Consider the following 21,207-nt stretch of genomic DNA (forward strand, 5'->3'; position numbering starts at 1 on the left):
GAAGAACTACAATAAACACACAGAGGAGTGACCTGGAGCAACTAATGCCTTCCAGGATAGGCTGCAATTAGAAGGGAAGATATTCTGCTTTGTTTAGAGCCCCAGCAAGATTTTCTATATGTTTGAGCCTTTTTCATCTTTGCATTAGCTTGTTCCCCTTAAGGGACAGCACACTGCCCACCTGGACACAGTGCTGCTACCAGCCCTGCTTCTTTCCCTTCCCCTGTTGTGAAGTGCAGGGGAAGAACAAGCACAAGTTGTGCTTTACTTTCCCTGTTTCCACATGTCCCATCCCTAAAGGTTTGTGTTTCTCTCCTCACCAAAGCAGAGCTGATTGCTGCGTTAATATCCACTCTGACAGCAAACCTCAGCAGATTCCTAGAGGGCAAAGCAAAAGAGAGCTATATTGAATTTGATTAAAAGGCCAGAAAAACCTTTAACAGAGTCACCTGGGGCAAGGAGGCAGGTAGTTCTCTAGCTGAAATCTCACACAGGATTCCTCAGAGCCCAGGGTTCCTCGCTCAGGGGAATGGCAACCAGGTCACATTGCTCGGTCACAGCTGGTGTGCAGAGGGATGGTCAGAGCCCTCCATTTACACAATGGGGACTTCTGAGCCCCCAGCCAGGAAGGAGGAAGGAGTACATATATTTGGGGCCATTAATATAATTTAATCTGGTCCTCTGTATAATTTAGAGAGCTCCTTTATCTCTGTGTTGAGCTTATCAACTCAGACAGTAAGCAAATTACTTTCTGGGACAGATGAAAACTCTACAGAAGTGGAGATGTCAGGAGGGCAGCAAGCCTCAGCTCTTCTAAAGCTTTTGACTGGGGCAGAAGGACAAGCAAGATAAAGCCCAGTAAAGCCAAGGGGTTGATGACAAGGCACAGGAGGTTTAGTCTTAGCTCTGCCTGTTTTAGAGATATGACCAGAGCCTGAAGAAGTTGCTGTCAAACCCTCATTCTCCCAGGTTTGAGGAGCACACATCAGGCAGCTAAGCACAGCAGCCAGCAGGACAGGAACCCCAGTACCCAAGACAGATGAGCAGCTCAGAGGCAACACCCAGATTCAACCAGAAGCCCAGATCCTCAGAGTAGCTCACAGTGATGAAGCCAGGCCAACACCAAACCAGTCAGTCTCTAGGTCAGGGTCAAGCTCTGCTGATGGCAGCTATCATGCAGAAATCACTTGGCAGTTCATAGCAGTAGAAGATGACCAGATCAGGAAGGCAGTTCATGGATCATAGCCCAAAGCAAGGGGTACTTTAAACAGGCACAGGGCAACATAAACCAGCATTCCCCTCTGAAAGCCTACATAGCCCCCAGGCTGAGCTTAAATAGAGCACATAGGGCCATAGGTGAGGATAGAGGCCCAGGAGAGCCTGGCAATTAAGGCTTATTAGTACCCTCAGAGCCCAGACAATTATAAACCTCTCTCCTTGAACAGTGACTTAAGAAGGTGAGGGGGAGTTCTTATCTTTCAATGGGCAAGGTATCTTCACTGTGTGGAACCCAGAGGTAGTTTATAGCTTTTCTAATTAAACTGAAAAGGCTAATGTCGTCTTCAGAAAAACTCTTGCTATTTTAATAGCTGACTAAGCTGGAATGTGGGTATGTATTTTCAGAGTGGAGGGATCAGCCTGTACCTGAAGAGGGCTGGTAACTCTTGACTCTGAGAAGAGCCAGTCACTGACTCATAGGCTCTATTGGTACTCCTACATATGTGTTTCTATGGGATTTAATGGGACTAAAGCTCTTCAGTATTTTTTAGACAGGACAGTTATTGTCAGATCTCCCTGAGCACGAGATCATCCGGAGAAGAAACTTGGCATTTCCTCTGGGTTCCCCCAACAGCCTTACCTCTCCTTTAGAGAGAGGTGACTTGCAGAATGAGCAGAAAGGAGCACAAGCCCTTTCCAAGGTGCTTTTGCTGTAAAATTGCAGAGCTCAGCAGTCCCTTAAGGCTGCTCACAAATGTTCAGTAGAGGCTGAGGGGCATGCTGGATGGCTGGAATCCTTGGCAGACCAGCGCTCCATGATAATGGAGACATTAAATCAGTGATGGCAGCAAGAACTGCATAATAGATGCAAAATACAGCAGAAGCCTGATCCAATTTTGGCTCTGCCTTGTTAAGTAGAAAAGTGTTTTAGGAGATGGAAAAATACTAGGAAGTTCAGAGTGCATCCTCATTGCAGCACAGTAGGAGATGTAGCTGTTTGCAGAGATTCACCTGTATCTGTGGATACACATCTACTGTCAACATATTCCCATGCTGTGTTCACATGCTGGAATTCAGGTGACTTGGGGTCAACAAGGGCAGAGCTGTAAGCACCTGAAACAGCCCTGCTGGCTGAACTGCAGCTGGCTGGAATGCACCAGGGTGGGAAGAGGCCACTACCCAATACAACTGCTGCATCCTGAGCACCATCACACTGGGAAAGTTCTTATCAACCAGACTCCAGACAGCTCTTTAGTAAACGCAGCAGAGATGGACAGAGACGGTTCCAGCCAAGGTCTGGCATGGGAGAAAATGAAACACTGCTGGTCCAGAAATGCTGTATATGCTAATTTTTCCAAGAGGCTTTGGCATTAATTTGGGGAAGAACACACATTAATCAATGTAGAAGTTCACCTATTCAAGGGGCATCTGCCATTTGACAGGCAAACTCAGAAACACCCGCTGGCACACTGGATAGGCCCGTGACTTGCAGTTGTCATGTGTTGGTTTATGATCACAATAAAGGCATAAGCTAAACTCTGCTAGTACGAATGAAAAGCCCTTTTTGGCAATCTCTCTCTCTCTCTTTTTCCCAGCTCACACATGCTGATTGAATAGCTGGTATCTGTGGGCACTTCTCATACACCCCAAGCAGGTGCAGTGTTTGTGTGTGTTGTGTGTTTGCTCCATGCTGAGCTGAAGTCAAGCAGCTTATTATGAGATGCAGAGAGCCCTGCTGCTCTCTCAGAAGCTTGCACGCAGCATGTTCAGATTAAACTGGATCAGGATCTGGCCCATCATGCCCTTTTCAAATCCAGATGCTCTTTGAAGCCAGCCTTTGCCAGCAACCACAGTCCCAAGGAAAAGATGACCACAAGAAGGGACACCACTTGTCTCTATAAAGCCCTGTCTCCTTTACAAGGAGCACCTTTATCTTCCATGTGAGCTCAGGCATAGCCTGCTGTGAACAGACCTCACCTCCCCCAGACTCTTGCCTTTGCCCCTGGCTGCCAGGGGCACTGTGCAGTTTCAATCACAAGAAGCCAAGTGCACAAGCTTGGCTAAACTCAAGGTTGTCAGGGGAGCAACTCCTCATTTCATGAGTGTGGCTTGGCTTGCCGAGCTCCAGAGCCCTGCAGCAAAATCCTCGCTACGTTCAGCGGGAACAAGGCTCCTGGCAGGGCAGTCCCTGCTCAGAGCAGCATGTTTTCACCCACCTGCACCCCTGTCCAGACCAGACACCTGATGCTGTCAACAGCCAGAGCTTGCTCCAGGGAACCTGAAAAGCTCAGTGGCCGTGAGAGGAGGAACATGCCTTCAGACTGGCATTAACACTCCAGTGAGCAGCTGATGCCAGCATTAGCAAGGGCGCAGCTGCAAGAATTCATTGCGCTGCTGGATGCTGGCAACACAATGGTGGGAGGGCACAACTGCCTTTGTGTTGAAAATTTGGGAGGCAAGTGAGCAAAATGACAAACAAGTGACTCCAAAAATGGCACCTCTCTGTTGCCACTGCTCACTTCATTTGCCAAGTGAGGTGGGACCACAGCACAGGAGGCAGGAGAAAGCTGTAAGACAAACCTGAATGGTGCCTATCAACCGCCCTGTCCAGCAGCAGGGCAAGGAGTTGGGAAAATCAGGAGCCCCATCCTGTTCCTGTGTATCTGTCATAGCTTGCAGTGACATTTGGCCACCTATTTAACTGTAGGTCACTACACGCATAGCAGAGGCTTTACAAGGTTGCAAGGGTTTAGGAAGTATTTTCTATTTCTCCAGTAGGACACAAAGCCTCCTTCTCCTGTACCAAACATTCACTGACACAAACATACCAGTTTGCTTGACAAGATTGTTTCATCCCTTGTTATTTCTGGTTTTGCTCTCTTTCCCAACAAGGTGTCTGGGTTCCCACAGAGCTGGCAGTGTGCGAGCGTGTGCAGCTGCTGTTCCCAGGGACAGTCTCTGTGGCCTTTGGCATTAGGAGGTAAGGTGCTAACAGCTGTGTCCCTGAGGAACCACACTGGACCTCACCAGGCAGCTGCAGGCACACAGCAGCTTGGCCATCCCCAACACAGACTCGGTCCAGGCCCACGTTCAGGGGCAAAGGCTTGCTCAGGCAGGGAAGGATACCAGGAAGCGTCTCTATGGGCTGCCTGCAGAAAGTCCTGGTAGACAGAGACCCAGTAGGAAGGGAAAGAAACAGCCAAAGCAGTTAAACAAATACACAGGAGGCAGCTGGCAGACAGGAGGCAACATGCAGAGCCAGTTTCAGGCTGAGAGTCATGTGCTCAGCCCCCAGCAGGGCTCAAGCCCTTCTGGCTCCAGGCTGGGAGGACACAGGCACACACATCACCGTGACAAACCCCACAGTGTGGGTGTGGACAGCCAGGGACACCTCCGCTTGGCCAGCACACAACTGCAGCAGCCAGCTCACAAATTCTCCTGAGCTCAGGCAGGAGGCTGGAGATGCCTTAAGGTCCTGCAACTCCAGCCAGGAAAAAGCACATTCACTGCAAAGCTCAGCTGCGTCCTGCAGAGGGGTTACTGCTTCTCCCAGACTGGAATTCAAGTGGCAGCCAAGGCATGAGATCAAGGCTATCTAACCCAAGTGTGTGTAAGGAAGGGAGATGAGAAATACTCTGATGGAACAGTTGCAATGGGACACAAACATAAACAGGCAAGACAGGGAAGGAACCGCTGCAGGCAGGTCCTTGGTGGGAAAGGCAGCATTAATGGCATGGTCCAGGGCAACTGTGTCCTGCTATCAGTCCACAGATGTCTCAGCTAGAGCTGAGAGCCAGAGCTGGTCGTTCCTACTAACCTAAGTGCAAACATGAGATGTGATTGTACCCAAACCTGACCCCACAACTGCTGAGCAGTTCATGCAGCACCCAGGTTTGCTCACTTAAGCTCTTACTTCCACTCTTGGTGGCAGGAGTTACCAAAAGAGGAAATGCAGAAGTATTGAAAAACAGATGTATTTAAAACACACATACTAAGAAAACTGCATGTGAACCTTGAGCCCATCCTGTCCTCCCTGAACACGTCCAGCTTAGGCCTCCTCCACTGCCATGCCCAAAACCAGCACCATGGGTACTTCACCCTCAACAAATGGGTGTGAGAGAGGGTGTTCAGTTTAAGTGTCAAAGGTAGCACTTGGATTCAGTTGTAAATTCACACTTGCTGACAGCTACACAGTGATAACATTCACTAAACAAAGGAAGCCTCTCCACACCAGCTTCTGGAGATTCCCCAGCAGGTGCTGAAGGAGTTTTCAGTGCCCATACAGGTCACCATTAAGATCAAAAGGAGCTATGTTTTGTTTCAGTTCTTGTCTTCCTCTGCCTCCCCCCTCCTCCCCTGCAGAAACCAAGCACAAGGTCAACCCATGTGGGCACCTGGGGAAATGTCAAGTGTCAGGCGCAAAGGCCTGGAGCAGAGAGGCTGGCTGGTTCATGGAGAGTTGAAAGCAGTTTCAGTTATCACCCACGAGGCTGTACAGTCACCAGAGATGGGAACAGAGAATCCCTGAGGGTGCTTGCAATCCAAGGGGGATGGATAATGCTTTCTGAATGCTCCCACTTAGTCCCTCCTGCAGAGGAGCCCGTAACAACTAGTGACAAACAAACAGAAAACATGCCATGTATATGGCCAGCAATACTCTCCCTGCTGTGCTTAGCTACAAGGCAAAATAGTGAACAAAGTTGCTAAACAGACTTGACAGGGCATTTAACTACTTAATACTGTTCTATTTACAAGGTCTTCAGCAGCTCAGCACTCCCTTAATCCATAAGGCACAAAGCAAGCAAGAGGATGTGCAGCCTGGTCCCTCTGGCTCAGGATGTCTGTGGCATTCCTGGAGGGCTGGAAGATGGAGGTCTCATCTCACAGAAGCAGGTGGCAGACTGCTGCCAGCCTCAGAACTGCTGGACAATCAGCTTCCGTTTCACATCCCGGCTGAACCTGTTCATCTTGAACACTTCGCTGTCATAAAAGGCTGAGAGGTTGTGGATGTTGATCTGCCGAGCCTGGCAGGAGGAAGAGGGGAGAGGTAAATGTTTATTTAATCAAAGTAAGAACCATGTGATTTTCCATAGCAGAGGCTGCATAAAATTGGACAGTCAGCAATCTCTGCTCTGCTCAGCAGGATCCAGAACTGCAGTAGCAGGGGAGACTGCGGGTCAGGAGGAAAGAGCGTTGGCAGTGCTGAGCTGAGCCAAGAGAGGATGCTGGCTCAGCATCTGCCTGCTCTCAGCTCATTCTACTTCCACCAGAGCTAGAATGTAACTCCTATCCAAAAGTCCCCAAAACCTCATCCAGCAGGAGAGTTTTGCAAGGGAGACATCTGACTGGGGATGGCCACCCTGGCAACACCAAGCTGTGGCTTTGGAAGTAGTTACTCTGCACATCCGATGCAAAGAGCAGAAAAACACTAATCCAGGAATCAAACACTGCTTTAGTTCTAAGCAAGGTCAGTATTTTGCACAGAAAGGCCAAGTCGGAAGTGCAGCCTTTGGACCAGTGTGAAGGAGGAGGCAAGTGAGCCTCAGGAGGTATTGGAAAAGTTCATATACATAGACTTTTCTGCTTTTTGCTTCTTCAAATGCAGATGCCAGGGAACTTGAGCTCTCATTCACCTGCAGGATCTACCATTCCAACCCTGAAGCTTTAAGCAGGGGTATGAGAACAGAGAGGGAAGAATATGGCACTTCCAAACAAGAGGAGCACATACAGAGGAGACAATCCTGATGATACTGATTAGCACCAGTCTTTTTTATGGTATTGTAACACAGGAAGGGAATTTAGAAGTCTCAGAATGCCTCTGCTTCTGAGGCTGCAGAGAAAACCAGAGGCAGCTGGTTATAAGCCCATACCTTGTCCGCAAGATCCTTCTCTGGGACTTCTATGGTGTCTTGCTGAGCTCCATAGCGGTTTCTCTGGTACATCACCTGCTCTGCAACCAGCTGCTTCAGGATGAACAGCAGCAGCTCGTTGTTGTCTCGCTTGAATGAAAGGTAGCGAGAGAATGTCTAGGAGGGAGGATGAGACGAGCCATGAGGATCAGAACAGTGACACACTGCAGTGCCCAACATCAACCAACCCCCTCCTCCCACAGAGCACACAGGGAACCAAATGACACTGCTGTCACCTGTCCCCTTAGTGTATCTCAAGTGACTATGGCCTTGCCAAGCTGCCACCTGCACATGCAGTGGCAGCCCTCTGACAGCCACAACTCCTCTGCTGACTGCTTTTATTCCCATCTGGAATCTCCGTAGTGGTGCTGGTGCCTCTTGGGGACTAGCAGTGCGCTGCCCACAGGGACAAAGCCATGGGAGGGCTGGCCCTGGTCAAGGGACAGAGCCGTTCCCCTTAACCCAGACTGCCCTGTGCCTCCCCAGCAGATGCTCATACTTGGCAGGCTGTTTGAAGCCAAAGAGAGAGGCCACGAGTCGTCCAGACAGAGGGCAGACACTCAACAGTGGATAAATGCCAGCATGTGGCCAGCCAAGAGCTGTTTGGAGCCAGCCCCTGCTACTCAGAGAACAGGGCAGACTGCACATAACTCAGTGAGTGCTACCCTGTGGTTAACTGTAGCCTCAGAGCCCAATAAAAACGTGAACAAACTGCCTACTTGGCTTGATCACCTGGCAGCAGCAGAAGCAGGTGCCCTGTGCCAAAATAGCAGGGAAGGTGTCAAAAAGAATAGACATGGCAGTGCTTTTGACTCAGAGGCTCGAGGTACACTTCCTTCTCAGACCCAACAAAGACATTGCCTCACCACAGACTAATGAGAGGCAGTCACGGAACAGTGCCTTGTTTGGGATCCCTTCTCAAAGGCACCCAGCTTGAGCTGTTGCTATCGCACAGTGATTAAATTATTTTAAGTATCCAGATGTTTGAGGTTCTGCTATGGGAAAACCTGGCATAGGAAACCTTGTTTGACTGTGAGTGTGGTGCGTGTAGCTGTGAAGTGGCCTCGGTCCCAGCTCAGGTGGTGTTAGTGTGACTGCCACAGTGGCTCCTGGATGGTCACACAGTGAACTTCCTTGACACTTCAGACCCACAGCACTCCACTTACACAGGCACTGAGCCTGTCTCCCCAGGACAGACCCCTGCAGAGCATGAGGTCTCTCCCCAGGGCCAGGGCAGTGCAAGGAGGCTGCAGCTGAACCCACGGGGCCTGGGGTGCAGCCACAGCCCCGGCTCAGGTGGTGCCCACCTTGCGCATGCTTCTCATGACACTGAACTTCTGAGTATCGATGAAGCTCTCCAGCATCACCCTGATGGCCATGTTGACATCGTCCTCCACCACGTAATCGCGCAGGTGCATCCGCGCGTGCGCCTCGGCCATGCGGATCATGGACTCGATGTGCCGCACCGTGATGGGGATGCTGCCCGTTGCCTGAGGGGAGGAGGCAACACGTTACTGAAGGATACAGGGCAAGACAGGTGCCTTTGGGCCCAGCATCCAGTTCCTTTCACACCGCAGGAGCTCTCTCTGCACCTCCGAGGGTGATTCACTCAGGCTAAGGAGGCTCTGCCACCTGCTGGCACAGCCACACAGCCTGGCACAGCTTCCCTGTTCATCTGAAATCAGCACGGTGCAAGGGGATGTTGTGGGGACACTCCGTGACACTCTTCAGGGCCTTTCCAAGGCTAGCAATCCAGTTTCCTCCAGCAAATTTTAGGAGTTAAAGAAACAAAAAGCCAATCAAAAAAGGTATCGTTTTCCCAAGCTCCAAAAAATCTCCCTTACACCTCAACAAATTCCTCCTTCACTTGGAGAGCATGAAATGAGCCCGAGACATCCCACAGACAAAAAAGAGGGCGTTTTCTACAGCTAATGGCTCCCTGTAATGTACCAGGAGCACGTGGATCTGAGTGAATGCAAACATCTCCTGCGGGCCTGCCAGACTGGGTGACAACAAAAGGACTTTGCCATGGCAGGCACTGTACATGTGTCCAGTCCATCAGTCCACACGTCACCAACAGGCAAGACTCTGCACTCAGATGAAGAATCATCTGTTCAGCAGACACTGCAGGATCTGCCTGTCTCTCACAAAACAGTGGCACAGACTTTTGTGATGGGAATGGCAAGAATGTGTCAACATATGCTGGAGCAGTCTCAGGCTGATTTGCAGCCTAGATACATACAGTTCTTCCCTCCTTTCCTCAGCATTCTCACCATAGACTCCTTCCTGAGGTCACTGTACATCCTGGCCACCTTGTCCTGGTCCATCTGGTTGAGTTTGGGATGAACCTTCTCTTTGGCATAGATGATATATTTCCTCAGGATCTCCTGAGGAATGGGTTCAACCCCATAAGTGTTGGGAAGGATGACCTCGTTATTGTCCCCATTCACTGCCTCCTTGTTGCCTGGGTGGTGCTTGATATGGCTGCCAACAACGAACCGGGCAAGCATTTCATCCTACAAGAGAGCAGTGCACCAACAGACACTGAGCACACTCACTGGACACAAAAACCTCAATGGGCAGCTGCAGCTGAGCATCCCAACAGCAGCACTGAGGCCCAACACACGCTCAGACTCCTGACACAGCCCCTACCTGCACTGAGTCTACCGTGTCTCTCACCACGCACAGGATATCGAAGCGAGAGATGATGGGCTCTGTCAGGTCTACGTTCTCCGAGAACGTCAGCGACGGGTCATAGCGCCCACCTGGGTCAGAGACAATCCAGGTCACACAGGCTCCAAGGCTGGAGCTCTGGAGGAAGGACAGACCTCCAGTATGTTACTGAAGACTTTTCTGCATGCTTGATCTCTGCTCCAGACTTGAAGGAACCAGGCAGAGGGAGGGGAAGCTGTGCCACAGCTCTCATGACTGTGGACTTATGCTGAGAGGCTGAGATGGTCCTGTAGTCCCTCAGCACTTACCTATGGGATTGGCAGCAGCAATAATGGTGCAGCGAGCTTGCAAGGATGTGACAATGCCTGCTTTGGAGATGGAAATGCTTTGCTGTTCCATGGCTTCGTGGATGCTGGTCCTATCCTGATCATTCATCTACAGGAAAGCAAGAATGAGTTAGAGTGAAACTATGTCTATACCCTACTGCCAAACACACCAAGGGGAATCAGCTCCAGGTGCTCTGTAAAGGCAGCAAACTGCAGTATGGAACAGCAAGGGCCTAAGCAAACTGCAGGCACTTAGGTCATCTGGGAGACATCACCCCGAGTTACAGTGTGTCCTCAGAGGACAGAGGTTACAGCTGGTCACTTCACAGCTAATCCTTCCTGGAGAGATGAAGCTGGGCTCACCTTGTCAAATTCATCAATCAGGCAGACACCTCTGTCAGCCAGCACAAGGGCTCCTGCCTCCAAAGTCCACTCCTTGCTGACTGGGTGCCTCTGCACATAGGCTGTGAGGCCCACAGCAGAAGCACCCTGGCCAGTGGTGAAGATTGCTCGGCCTGATGCCTTCTCTACGTATTTAAGAAACTGTGATTTTGCAGTACCAGGGTCTCCACACAGAAGCACATTGATATCACCACGAACTTTGTGTTTGCCACCTACAAAAGCAATGGGAAAACCATGTGGCAGCTGAGTGCATGGCTTGGCAGCAACCCTGCCCTGAGCACCACAAAGCTGAAGAGAGGGCAACCAGCAGGCACAACAACCAGTTTACAGGAAAGCTGAGGGTGAAAGAAAGTCAGTTTTGGAGGCAGCCATCTTTGTAAAACAGACTTTCTAACCTTGATATATCCTAACACATCCTTCTAAGGAGATGATAACAAATCAGGGTGCCAGAAGGTCAAACCTCTGAAGGAGCATTAAAGGTGAACTCCTACAGGAGGGATAAAAACTTGCCTGGGTTTGCAGCAGGAACTGTTTTCAGTCATAGCATTTCTACTGTCAAACTGAAGTTTTCAGTGTGATAAAACAGCCAGCTCAATCACAGATATCCCTCAGTCTGCTAAACCTTGTCTCTTACCAAGCCACGCAGACAAGTCTAACTGCTCCTGTTGCAATGGAACAAACAAACCCCAGTCCCTTTGCTCTCCCCTGAATGAGGCAGGACCAAAGGACACAAGTGACACTCACCTGGGTTTTTGGGCTCCCCACCAAAGAGAGCTAAAGCCAAGCCCCTCTTGATATCTTCATGTCCATAAATAGATGGGGCAATGCTGGCAAAAATCTGAAAGGGAAACCAGAGTTGTCCAGGGAATACCATGAACATCAGCAAGGTGCCATATCTAAAGCTACTCTTAAGATACTGCTGCCTCCAAAGAGCATTTTATTATCCAGGGCATGAGGGCTTTTTCAAAGGTAACAATCCACCCACTGCCTGACGGAGCTTCACAAAAATGGTGCAGCTGGGGCATGGCAGATTATTTAGTCTGGTGCTAGAGGCTGCTCCACAACCCTGTTGTGCATAAGGCACATCACAAGTGCCTGTTATCAGCTCTTGTAAAGTTGGAGACCTTGATCAGAGGCTCACTCACTGCACGTGACAGTACTTGAATGGGCTATGCCGCACATGAATTGTTGTCACAGTCAAATATTACGAGCAACTGGCTTGTTTCCTCAAGGAGATTCTGAAAGTAACCTGATGCTGGGGACTACTCGTGTTAAAACACTCCTGGCTCAACTGAAGCTGTCACTGTAACAACAGCACAGCCAAGGCAATGGAGCCAAGTCTCCCAGTACAGAGATTAAATCTGACCCAAGTGAGGCTGAACATGCCAATCCAGGAGCTTTGTTCTTTTGAGTATTCAGGTCTTACCATATAGAAGAAGCAAAGCTAAAATCTCTACCACAACTTAAGCTAAGCAATAATATCCCCTTCAGCGGAGTGGAGATGCAGTCACTGGCCTCACAGAACACTTCTGCCACTTGGCTTTTAAGACACAGGGAGAGAAAAACTTATCAGATATAAGCAGTGTCTGAGTGTCTCTCAATTGAGTTCTAGCCTTGTTGTGATGTAGAAGGCTCACAGAATGAATGGGAGAAACAGAAAATTTGACCTCCAGAAGTACAAGGGAGGTTCCTTATTTATTTCCCTCCTAAAACTGATGCTCATCAACAGCTGCCTGAGAGTTACAGAAGACCATTCAGAGAAAACTGGGATTTCTGGGTTCCTTTAACCACTGTTTGGCCAGCTGACCCATTTCATCAATTTCTGATCCAGCTGCCAGGTGATGGCAAGCTATCAACAGGGAAAAAAGGGATGTCTAAGGCTGACCCACCTTCTCCCCTATTTGCTCATCCTTGGACAGACCCACAATCACTTTCACATCTTCATCAGTCAGCTCCCCAACAGCCAGCTTGTTGTCCCTCTTGGCAATGTGGTTGGCCAGGATCACAGTTGCAAACACTGGGAACCCATTGGCAGTGTTCAAGGAGCCATCGTAGTTGTTGTGGTAGATCCCTGTCAGCTCCTGGGAAGCAGAAAATGCTGTGTCAGTGCCTGCACAGTACAAAGCAGCCCCCTCTCCATTTTAAGGTAAGGCTCAAATGCATCTGAGGACAACCCCTCCCCACACTCCCATAGATGTTCCTATGATGTCACTGCCAGAATTTAAAAATACCCTCTGCTCTCCTGATTCATGAACAATGTACTCACAATCTCATCTCCTGGCTTGCAGCTGTCCACCAGATCAGCGAGGAGAATGGCATCCTTGGAGCGGGGCAGCCTGCCTGCAGCCACCTTCCCAGGGCTCTCCTGGATCTTGATGCGCTGATAGTTCTGATAGACTGTCTGCAGCAACAAAATCAAAGTGACCCAGCAAGTCCAGCAGGCACCAGCATGGCTTTTCACAGGCACCTCAGAGAGATGGGCCATTCCAAGACTTACTGTACTTCAGTAAGAAAAATATGGACATGGGAAAAATAGACAATAGTGGTGACAGAAAAGCACTTTGCTGCATCTCACCACCGTGTTTCAGCCTCCACAGTGTTTGTCCACCCAAATACTGGAGCAATTCCTGGGAGAAGAATGCTCCACTTGTGATGGTTAAAGGTATCAAAGCAAAGAATGAAAGTCAGAAACTCCACATCAATGATTTTGCTCTCTGGTTTCCTTAGCTGACAGATCAGGACAGACTGAACTAATCTGGGAAGGAGATCTGGACAGCTTGTGTCTGCATTTCTAAAACAGGAATAAATAACTGTGTACCACAAAGATGACTGTGGCAGAAGAGTCAATCCAAACACCTACAGTGTGGCAATAAATTACTTTTGTTTGATAAATTGAGTCATTTGGGTCAAGAACTCAAACAGACCTCAAACAGACCTATCTTCACAGACCCCTGGATATAGCAGAATACCCCTCTCCCCACAGCAAGTTGCTCAAAGGGTGGGAGTCAAAGCAGGGCCGTGAGGAACAGGCAGTGGAGCAGGATGAGCAGCCACTCCCATCCAGGCAAGCACACAATCTCTTACCTCTTCCATGTTGATTTCAAATGGGCCAAGAGACTGACACTCCGGACAGGAACCAGGTTTCACCTCCTGGTTCTGTGACTGGAAGAAGGGTCCTAGGATGAAGTTACACTTGCTGCAGTTATATTTGACCATGCTGAGCTGAGGCAGGACCCCTGTGCAACTTGTCACCACTCCACTAGTCCGGATCAACTGATTCAAGTGCAGTTGCCTGGGGAAAGACAGAGATATGCTGGATGGCTGCAGGGCAGAGAAGGCAAAACACCCTCCAGAAATACTCTTGCTGCAAGGCACAAGTTTACCTCAGGGATGCTGAAAATTCATCCTTAGTATGTAAACCAGACGATTGGGGATACCAGTATCATAAAGTCACCCCAGGACATTCCACCCCTTATCCCCATATCGTCAACTTATTATCAAAATTAATATATATATATTTTAACCCTACAACAGTATGATTCTTTCCTGTGCTAACCTCAGCTATCCTGTTAGACTTACCCGGAGGTTTAGCTCACAGGTGAGTCCTGAGCACCCCAAAGCCTAATGCCAGTCTCACAGCCACTGCTGGTAGTTCTGCTCTTACCTGAGTGACCGCAGCTCTTCCACCAGGGGGAGGTGGGAGATGCGGACATGGATCTCCTGAGCAATACGATCATACTTGGGGTACATGGCCAGCACCACTTCCTTGGCTGCTTCATCGAAGATCTTCAGCATTTCTGCTGGGGCCTCAGGCAGAAAGTAGGCAAGGACATGCTCCTGGGCTGCCAGATCCTCATAGTTCACCACCAGACTCTCTCTGTTCTCTTAAAAAAAGATAGGGTGAATTGTAATTTCAGCCTGTTCCCTCCTCAAGGAGTTTGCAAAGGATAGTCAGAACAGACAAGACTGTATCCTGCAGGCTGCAGTTAGTAGATCTCTGCACCTTCCCTGAAATTTACAGGTTAACAATTTAAAAATTGTTAAAGGAAAACCCTTTTAAATTTATTTCTCTAATAAATTCTTCATCAATACCAAACTTGTGATTGTTCCTCTCCAGTTCTGCACAGATACTTCCCAGGCTCAGTGTTCCTGAAATTCAAAAGCCTCAGCCCAATATACAACCCTCTCAGAGACCTCCAGGAAACAGAAGTTAATAGGAGAGACATTATGTGTGCTGAATGGCTGGCAAAAAACCTCCTGTGTCTTATGTTTGTGGAAATGGATGAGACAAATGCCTTTTATTTCCTAGCTTCATAAAACTGATCCTGTTCCACTGCTTAAGCTTCTGCTCAATATAAAGAAGAAATACAACAACTACAGCTACATGAGCTGTTCCTAGATGCGACAATTTCTGCTTTTAAAACTCATCAATGTCAGCCTTAATGACCATTTCTTCTGGCAGCGCCTAGTCAGAATACAAGGCTGCAACACTGACACAATTTCCAAAGTCACAAGGTCTGTTTGTGTCCCCTTGCTGGATAATCCAGTTTCCAGTGTGAGAAAGTAACTGGTGCAGACAGCAAGCAATTGTTGTCTCTTTCAGATCACAAACTTGCAGACCACTGTCTGCTGCCCCACATATTCTTCTGCTAGCATTTCTACGAAATGAATATTAATGAGGAGCAGACACTAGGGGCCTTCTAATTAGTCAGCCAGAATCAAAGAAGACAGCAGACATGTTTCCATTATTCATTTATCTCCATCAGCATCAGGCTTTCTTAAAGTGCTGATTCAATGTCTGGAACAAAGAGAGCAAGCAGCAAAATTCCACCTCTGTACTGGATCACCACAAAGTACCATAACTCACATAAAAAAAGAGAGAGCCTCCGATGACCCAGCCATACCTTTGCACATGTCACTGATCCTCTCCTTGAAGACATTGTGCCCATGGTCATCCACATGGGTCTTCAGGAAGTTCTTGAAGCGGTGATAGATCTCCAGCCGGGGAGCTGCCATGGAAACCCACTCCCTCACTGAGTGCCCTTTCATGTCTTCCAGATTCTCAATGCTCTCAATCATGTCTTCATCCTCCTCTTCCATGCCTTCAGCAGCCCGCTCTGCCAGCCGCCTCTTCCGTGCAGGACGGTCCTCGTCTTCATCGTCACTGTCTAAGGGGTGGGAGGAAAAACTGTTCAAGATCTGGGATTCCCATTCCCACTCTATGGATTAGTCACAGTGGGATTGCATAGGCTGTGGAAGTAAAGCAGTCACAGCCTGGGATACAAACCAAGTGATAGCCCAGGCCCAGCCTAAATCCAGTTCTAGACTTCCTCCTACATCTTCTACAACATAGCTAAGACTTTAAGGGTGTGAATTTAAAAATTTGTATGCAACAGCACACATTCACATCCATTAATGCAGTGACCAAGGAATGAGCTTAAAGTGCATCAAAGGCCCTTCCATCCAGCCCACAAAAGTCTGTACAGGAGCACCAACACAAACAAATTCCACAGTATACGCTTGGTAAAATCCCAACCATTTGATAAAGGCCCAGGATCCCAACTGTTTCAGCAGTAACTAGGAGGTCACCAAAAGAGCTCCTAGGAAACCCAAAGGCTGCACTGGGGAATCCAGCCAAACCCACAACCAGTGATTTCTTTAAGAGCCCAGACACACTGGAGCTGTAGAGACCTCCCTACTAACCTGGGAGCTAGTAATAAACTAGCCCTTCGGGGGAGCTTGGCTAGGTTATTACCAAGCACAGCTGGCTGTGTACACACAGGGTGGCACACCCGGTACAGCTGACTGCACCTACCGTAGAGCAGCCCCCTCCTCATGCGGCCCATGCCCTGCTCCAGCTCGCGGTCCCGCTGCCTCATCACTCGCTCGGCAGCTTCCCGCTGGCTGGCAGTCAGCTCCTCCACATCCTCATCATCCAGGGCCAGGCCCTCCGCTTCGTACACGTCCAGCTCCGGGATGGGGCGGTAGTCCCTAGCACACACACACAGAGCAGGGAATCAGGCCAGGAAAGCAATTCTGCAGCCCTTCTCCATTGCTGCTGGGCAGGTGTCAGGACAGCTGCACTGCAGCAGGACAGAACAGTGTTGAGCAGGAAGGCACTTCCCAGTGGAAGATGCCCTGCACTAAAGGGCTCCAGCACCACAGTTAGGAATACCAGCATTCAAGGCTTTGTGTTGTGAAGTTCAGCTTGCCGGCAGGCCTTGTGGGTAAAACAGTATCAAAATTCATGCCTGCGGAAGTAAAGAGCTGAGCTGAATGCACATCACACATCCAGGCAGACCCTGGTTTACCCACCCTGGAACATGCCGGCACTTCGCTTGGTTCTTCCAGAACTCAAATGACACCATAATCTGGCCTTTCTGCATTTCCCAGCAGTTCTTCAGCCCCCTCACCCCAGCTACCAGCACAGCAGAGGGATCCCACAAGTCCTGAGAGCTCCCTCCACAACGCTGGCTGCACTGACATCCCCAGCACCCCATCGCCAGACACGACCCACCCCGAACGACTTTCTTACCTTTCCATCCCTTCCCCAATGAGCTCTTCCCCTTCTTCCTCCTCTTCGGGGAGTCCCTCGGTCCCCAGGAGCCCTTCGGACTCATCCTCAAAGGGGGGCAGGTCCCGACCGGGGCTGGAAGTGAAGGCATCGCCGCGGCGGGAGCTCTGCACGGGGCTGGTCACCGCTGCCTGCGACTCGGAGGAGTCCTGCAAGGACAAGAGGGAGGGTGAGGGCAGGGGGCCGCAGGGAGAGAGGGGGCTGGTGTCTCCAGAAGCCTCTGCGCTGTGGGCCGCGGTAGGAAGGGGGGTATAGGGATCACCGATGAGTTATAGTAATTAGCCCTCCTCGCAAATGCCAATGGAAATTCGGCCCTCCAAAAATGGAGGGGCGAGACGGGGGTAAACCCATCCTCCGAGAGCAGCGCGGCCGGAGCGGGGGAAAGGGTCCGATCCGGCCCCGGCCCGGCTCTCTCCTCTGCGGCGCTGGTACGCGGGAAAATCCCCTCGGCGTTTTGGGAGCACAGCCGGGCGCACCCCCAATGTTCCCCCCCACCCCGAAATCCTCTCTGGACCCCGCACGGCCGCAGTGGCGAGTGTCCCGCAGCGGGGGGCCCGCAGAGCCGGGGTGGCACCCCAAATGAACCCGGCCCGGCTGCTCACCGCCATCACCGCCGCTTCCTGCCCCACCAGATTCCGCGCGAAAACTAACCCACGTGGTCACAAAAGCCCGCGAAACATCATGAATAATAGATAGGCATGGGCGGGGCTCGTCTTATGAATATGCATAATTTGACGGGGCCCGGGAGTGGGCGGGACCCAGGGCCACCCCCGGCCACCCCCACGGGCCGCGGGGGCTCGGGCGGCTGGTGGGCAGCGCTGGCAAACTTTGGCAAACATTTCCCTCTGGGCTCGAAGGATCTCCTCCTCCCGGGTACCCGGGTCACGGGGCAGATCCCACTGTGAATTCCCGTGCTCACGGCTGCCTCTTCGGCAGCTAAAATCAAGCCTGGCTTGACCGGGTTTGTCACTGACCAAATTCTGTCATCTGTTTTCTGATTCTCTCTGAAACTACAAGAGGTGGGAAGGAGGTGCTGGCATTTGGGGGTTTTCTGTGGGGTTTTGGGGGTTTTGTTTTGTGGTTTGCTTTTTTTTTTTTTGAGTTTTGTTGTTTTGGTTTTTTTTGCCATGGGGCTGATCAGAGCCGTTCTGGAGAACATACACATCTGTCTCTCCAGCTGTTCAGTGCAGCGAGCAAATGGCGTTTGTGAGAGGAACTGAAGAAGAGCACCTGTCCCATAGAGACTGGAAGAAGAATTTAAAGAGACAAACAAGCAATGGGCAGATGTTTGGCAAGGAGGTGGAATACTTCTTTCCAAGCCACAGGGTCTTGCCTAACAGCAGGCGGTTTGGATTTTGGAGACCTGCATTCTCTGAACGGTTTATTACCACTCTTTAGTATCAGGCTATTTCTGCTCTTGGCTGGACTCAGGGCTGGGACAATGACCCTGAAACAGGAGTCACCAGAAGCAAAAGTGACTGAAGAGGCAGCTGACAATCTGAAATGGATCTTCCAGGAGCTCAGCTGGATGATTCAGGCTGATACCAATATAGCAAAGCAGGAGCATCATGATATAAATAGGAGAGTGGCTCAGCCTCTTCTCTGTGACACATGACAGGGAGCTGGCTGGTGCTCAGAGTGAAATAGACACAGAGACACCCCCAAGATGCCCCCACTTGTAGGTTTCTAGAGACCACCATGGGCTTGATCTTAGAGGTCAGAGAATCACAGAACCATGAAGGTAGGAAAAGATCCTCAAGGTCATGGAGTCCAACAGTTAATCCAGCCCTACCAAGTCCACCACTATAACAAGTCTCTAAGCACCACAACTCCAGGGTTTTGGAACACTTTCAGGGATGGTGAATCCACCACCTCCTTGGGAAGCCTGATCAATGCTTGAGCACTCTTCCAATGAAGAATTCTTTCCTAATGTCCAGTCTTTCCCAACCCAATAGTTCTATGGCTTAAGGGAAGGCAGCCCAGGACCTGGCTAAGGTGGTGCTGTCTGACAAGGCCCAGATGACACACTGTGATGAGCCAGTGTCACCACAGGGTGCCACTGTCTCTCCAGGCACTCGACAGCTGGATGGACAGACAGATTTTCTGTTTGTCCTTCTTGGGAGACCACATGCCACGTCCATGATATCCACTGATAACTTTGGATGCCACCTACAAGTGCTTGAGCTGGGGTGCTCAGTCTCTTTGACAAGAACTGAGCTTGGGCAGCTAAAACCACCCCCAAAATCAGGCTGCTGCCATGGAATAGGGCCCCTTCTACTACACTAGTGACATGGACTGGGTATGTGAGAGGGCTGAGATGCAGATGGGGCCCAGGCTGATCACTGGGGTGACCTTACCAAACTCCTGAATGTCTATCCACACCACTAGGATTTTGCAGACTCGAGGCTTCTTACAGCACAGGAAGAGCCCTAGAGACTGAATTCCCCTTGAAAAAAAAGACACAGGAGTGCAGTCCAGCTGGTATCCTATGGTGCAAATTTATGCCCAATACTAGAAATCAGTAGGTTGGTAGAATAGCTCTGAAACAAGACAGGCACATCTGTCCCTGCAATTGCTCAGCACCTGAACAGCAAAGCAGTTTCAGATGAGAAGTAATATCCTGTTCAGTAGACTGATCTAATAAAAACTGAAAGAGCATTTGAGAGAGATAAAATGTCCCAAAAGAGTGGAATTTGGTGATGATATGAAGGTGCAATGCTGTCCTGGACACCATGTCTGCATCTTCCACCTCTGACACCTGCAAAGCAGGTGAGATTGCCATAGCACAGCAGGCTGCAGCAAGTACAGCAACAAGTGCCAGCCTTCCTTGAGCCCTCAAGGTTGTATCAAGACTGCTGAACATCTCTTGTCCTGCTTCAGCCCAGCAACACCAAGTAACACAGCTAGGACAAAGGGAGTGAGCCCTGCCACCTTCAAGCTTTGGCTGGAGGAGATGACACACGGAGCAGCAGGGCTCAGCTGAAGTGGAAGGATGTGTGCAGTTACGGACACGGAACAGTCCTTGGAGGTGGGGAGAGTAGAGTTATGTTTGTGCACACCATGTGGGGGCTGATAGGCAAGGCTGGCTGATTCCAAGGAAATATAACTCCTGTTTCACACAAGCAGGGAGGAAGGCAGGAGATAAAGAGACACAGTCCTTGCAGTGGCACCCGGCAGTCTCCTGACCATGAAACAGCTTCTGGATCTGGTGTCCCAAATACTGAGCTCTAGCCTCAAACTGAATCAGATGAAGAGCAGGTGGATTGGAAAGCAAAATCTCTCCTTCTGACACAGTTATGTGGGAGGTAACACATTCAACTAGTTAGTGCCTGAGGCTACAAGTGACAAGACATGGATTTTACTCGTCTGTTACCAAGGCACTTTTTAGGCAGAAACACTCCACCTCTCTTTAAACAGAAGTGTCCCTTCTGTAACTCAGAGATGTTGGTGTCAGCCAAGCCTGTGAGCTTGGATCCATAAATGGAACATGTCAAAATATTGCAACATATTATTAACCTGAACAACAGTGTGAAATGAGACAAGCTAAGGACTGGCTTCTCCAGATGTCATTCCAAAAGCATGACATCAGCATGAAAACCTTTTCAACCCAGTGGAAAATCAGAGGAGTAGGGCTGAGGCAGGCAAGTCTTCAGGTACAACCCCTTTGTGAGGCTTGCTGAGGTGTAGCTGGAAAATTTGACCTGAGAAGAGGATCAAGCAGATTTAAGCCGAGGAAGATCTATCTTCGTGCGAGGAGGGCCTGGAACCCTCTGCGTATGGCGTTTGGTAGAGCAAAACACGCAAACTTGACCAATGTAGGGATCTTTTAAAGAGGTGTAGGGTCTGTACAGCAAACTTCGGCTTAGCACAAGCCTTGCAATCCTACAGAAACAAACCCTGCAGCCACAGGTGAACCACAGGTAGAAAACCATGCCAGAATGTATCCTCCAGTCCTTGCAATGATTCAGATAACAAACATTCTCCTTGAAACTTCCCCGTCAGCCAGCTCTTACTGCTGAGAATAACGTGCTGGTTATTTCCTATAATTTCCTAAATAAATCTTGGCTCATTTGTCACAGCTTCTTCCTTGTTTACTATACTAAGA

At 49.8% G+C, this 21,207-nt stretch overlaps 1 protein-coding gene across 1 annotated transcript; it reads right to left on the bottom strand.

Moving 5' to 3' along the window:
- Positions 1-5,176: 5,176 nt before the first annotated feature.
- On the bottom strand, positions 5,177-17,751 carry MCM2 (minichromosome maintenance complex component 2). Its single transcript, XM_005522069.2, has 16 exons — positions 17,705-17,751; positions 17,064-17,251; positions 16,344-16,519; positions 15,433-15,696; positions 14,193-14,412; positions 13,613-13,820; positions 12,795-12,929; positions 12,418-12,609; positions 11,273-11,366; positions 10,490-10,740; positions 10,109-10,235; positions 9,780-9,892; positions 9,401-9,643; positions 8,435-8,617; positions 7,089-7,244; positions 5,177-6,242 (listed from the first exon to the last, which is right to left on the bottom strand). Exons 1-16 carry the CDS (start codon positions 17,708-17,710, stop codon positions 6,132-6,134), a joined length of 2,667 nt encoding a protein of 888 aa, XP_005522126.1. The 5' UTR covers positions 17,711-17,751; the 3' UTR covers positions 5,177-6,131.
- Between the last annotated feature and the right edge of the window lie 3,456 nt (positions 17,752-21,207).

Source organism: Pseudopodoces humilis, chromosome 13, assembly GCF_049639895.1.
Source record: "Pseudopodoces humilis isolate 2021_Gansu_Grassland_sample_001 chromosome 13, ASM4963989v1, whole genome shotgun sequence".
Lineage (NCBI taxonomy): Eukaryota > Metazoa > Chordata > Aves > Passeriformes > Paridae > Pseudopodoces > Pseudopodoces humilis.

Bases quoted from the DNA above. Each gene is read 5' to 3' on its own strand.
- MCM2 (XM_005522069.2), bottom strand. The intron at 13,821-14,192 runs GTAAGAGCAGAA...GTCTTTCCCCAG, and splicing joins GAAGAGCTGCGGTCACTCAG to GCAACTGCACTTGAATCAGT. The intron at 9,893-10,108 runs GTAAGTGCTGAG...TCTCTGACCCAG, and splicing joins TGCTGCTGCCAATCCCATAG to GTGGGCGCTATGACCCGTCG.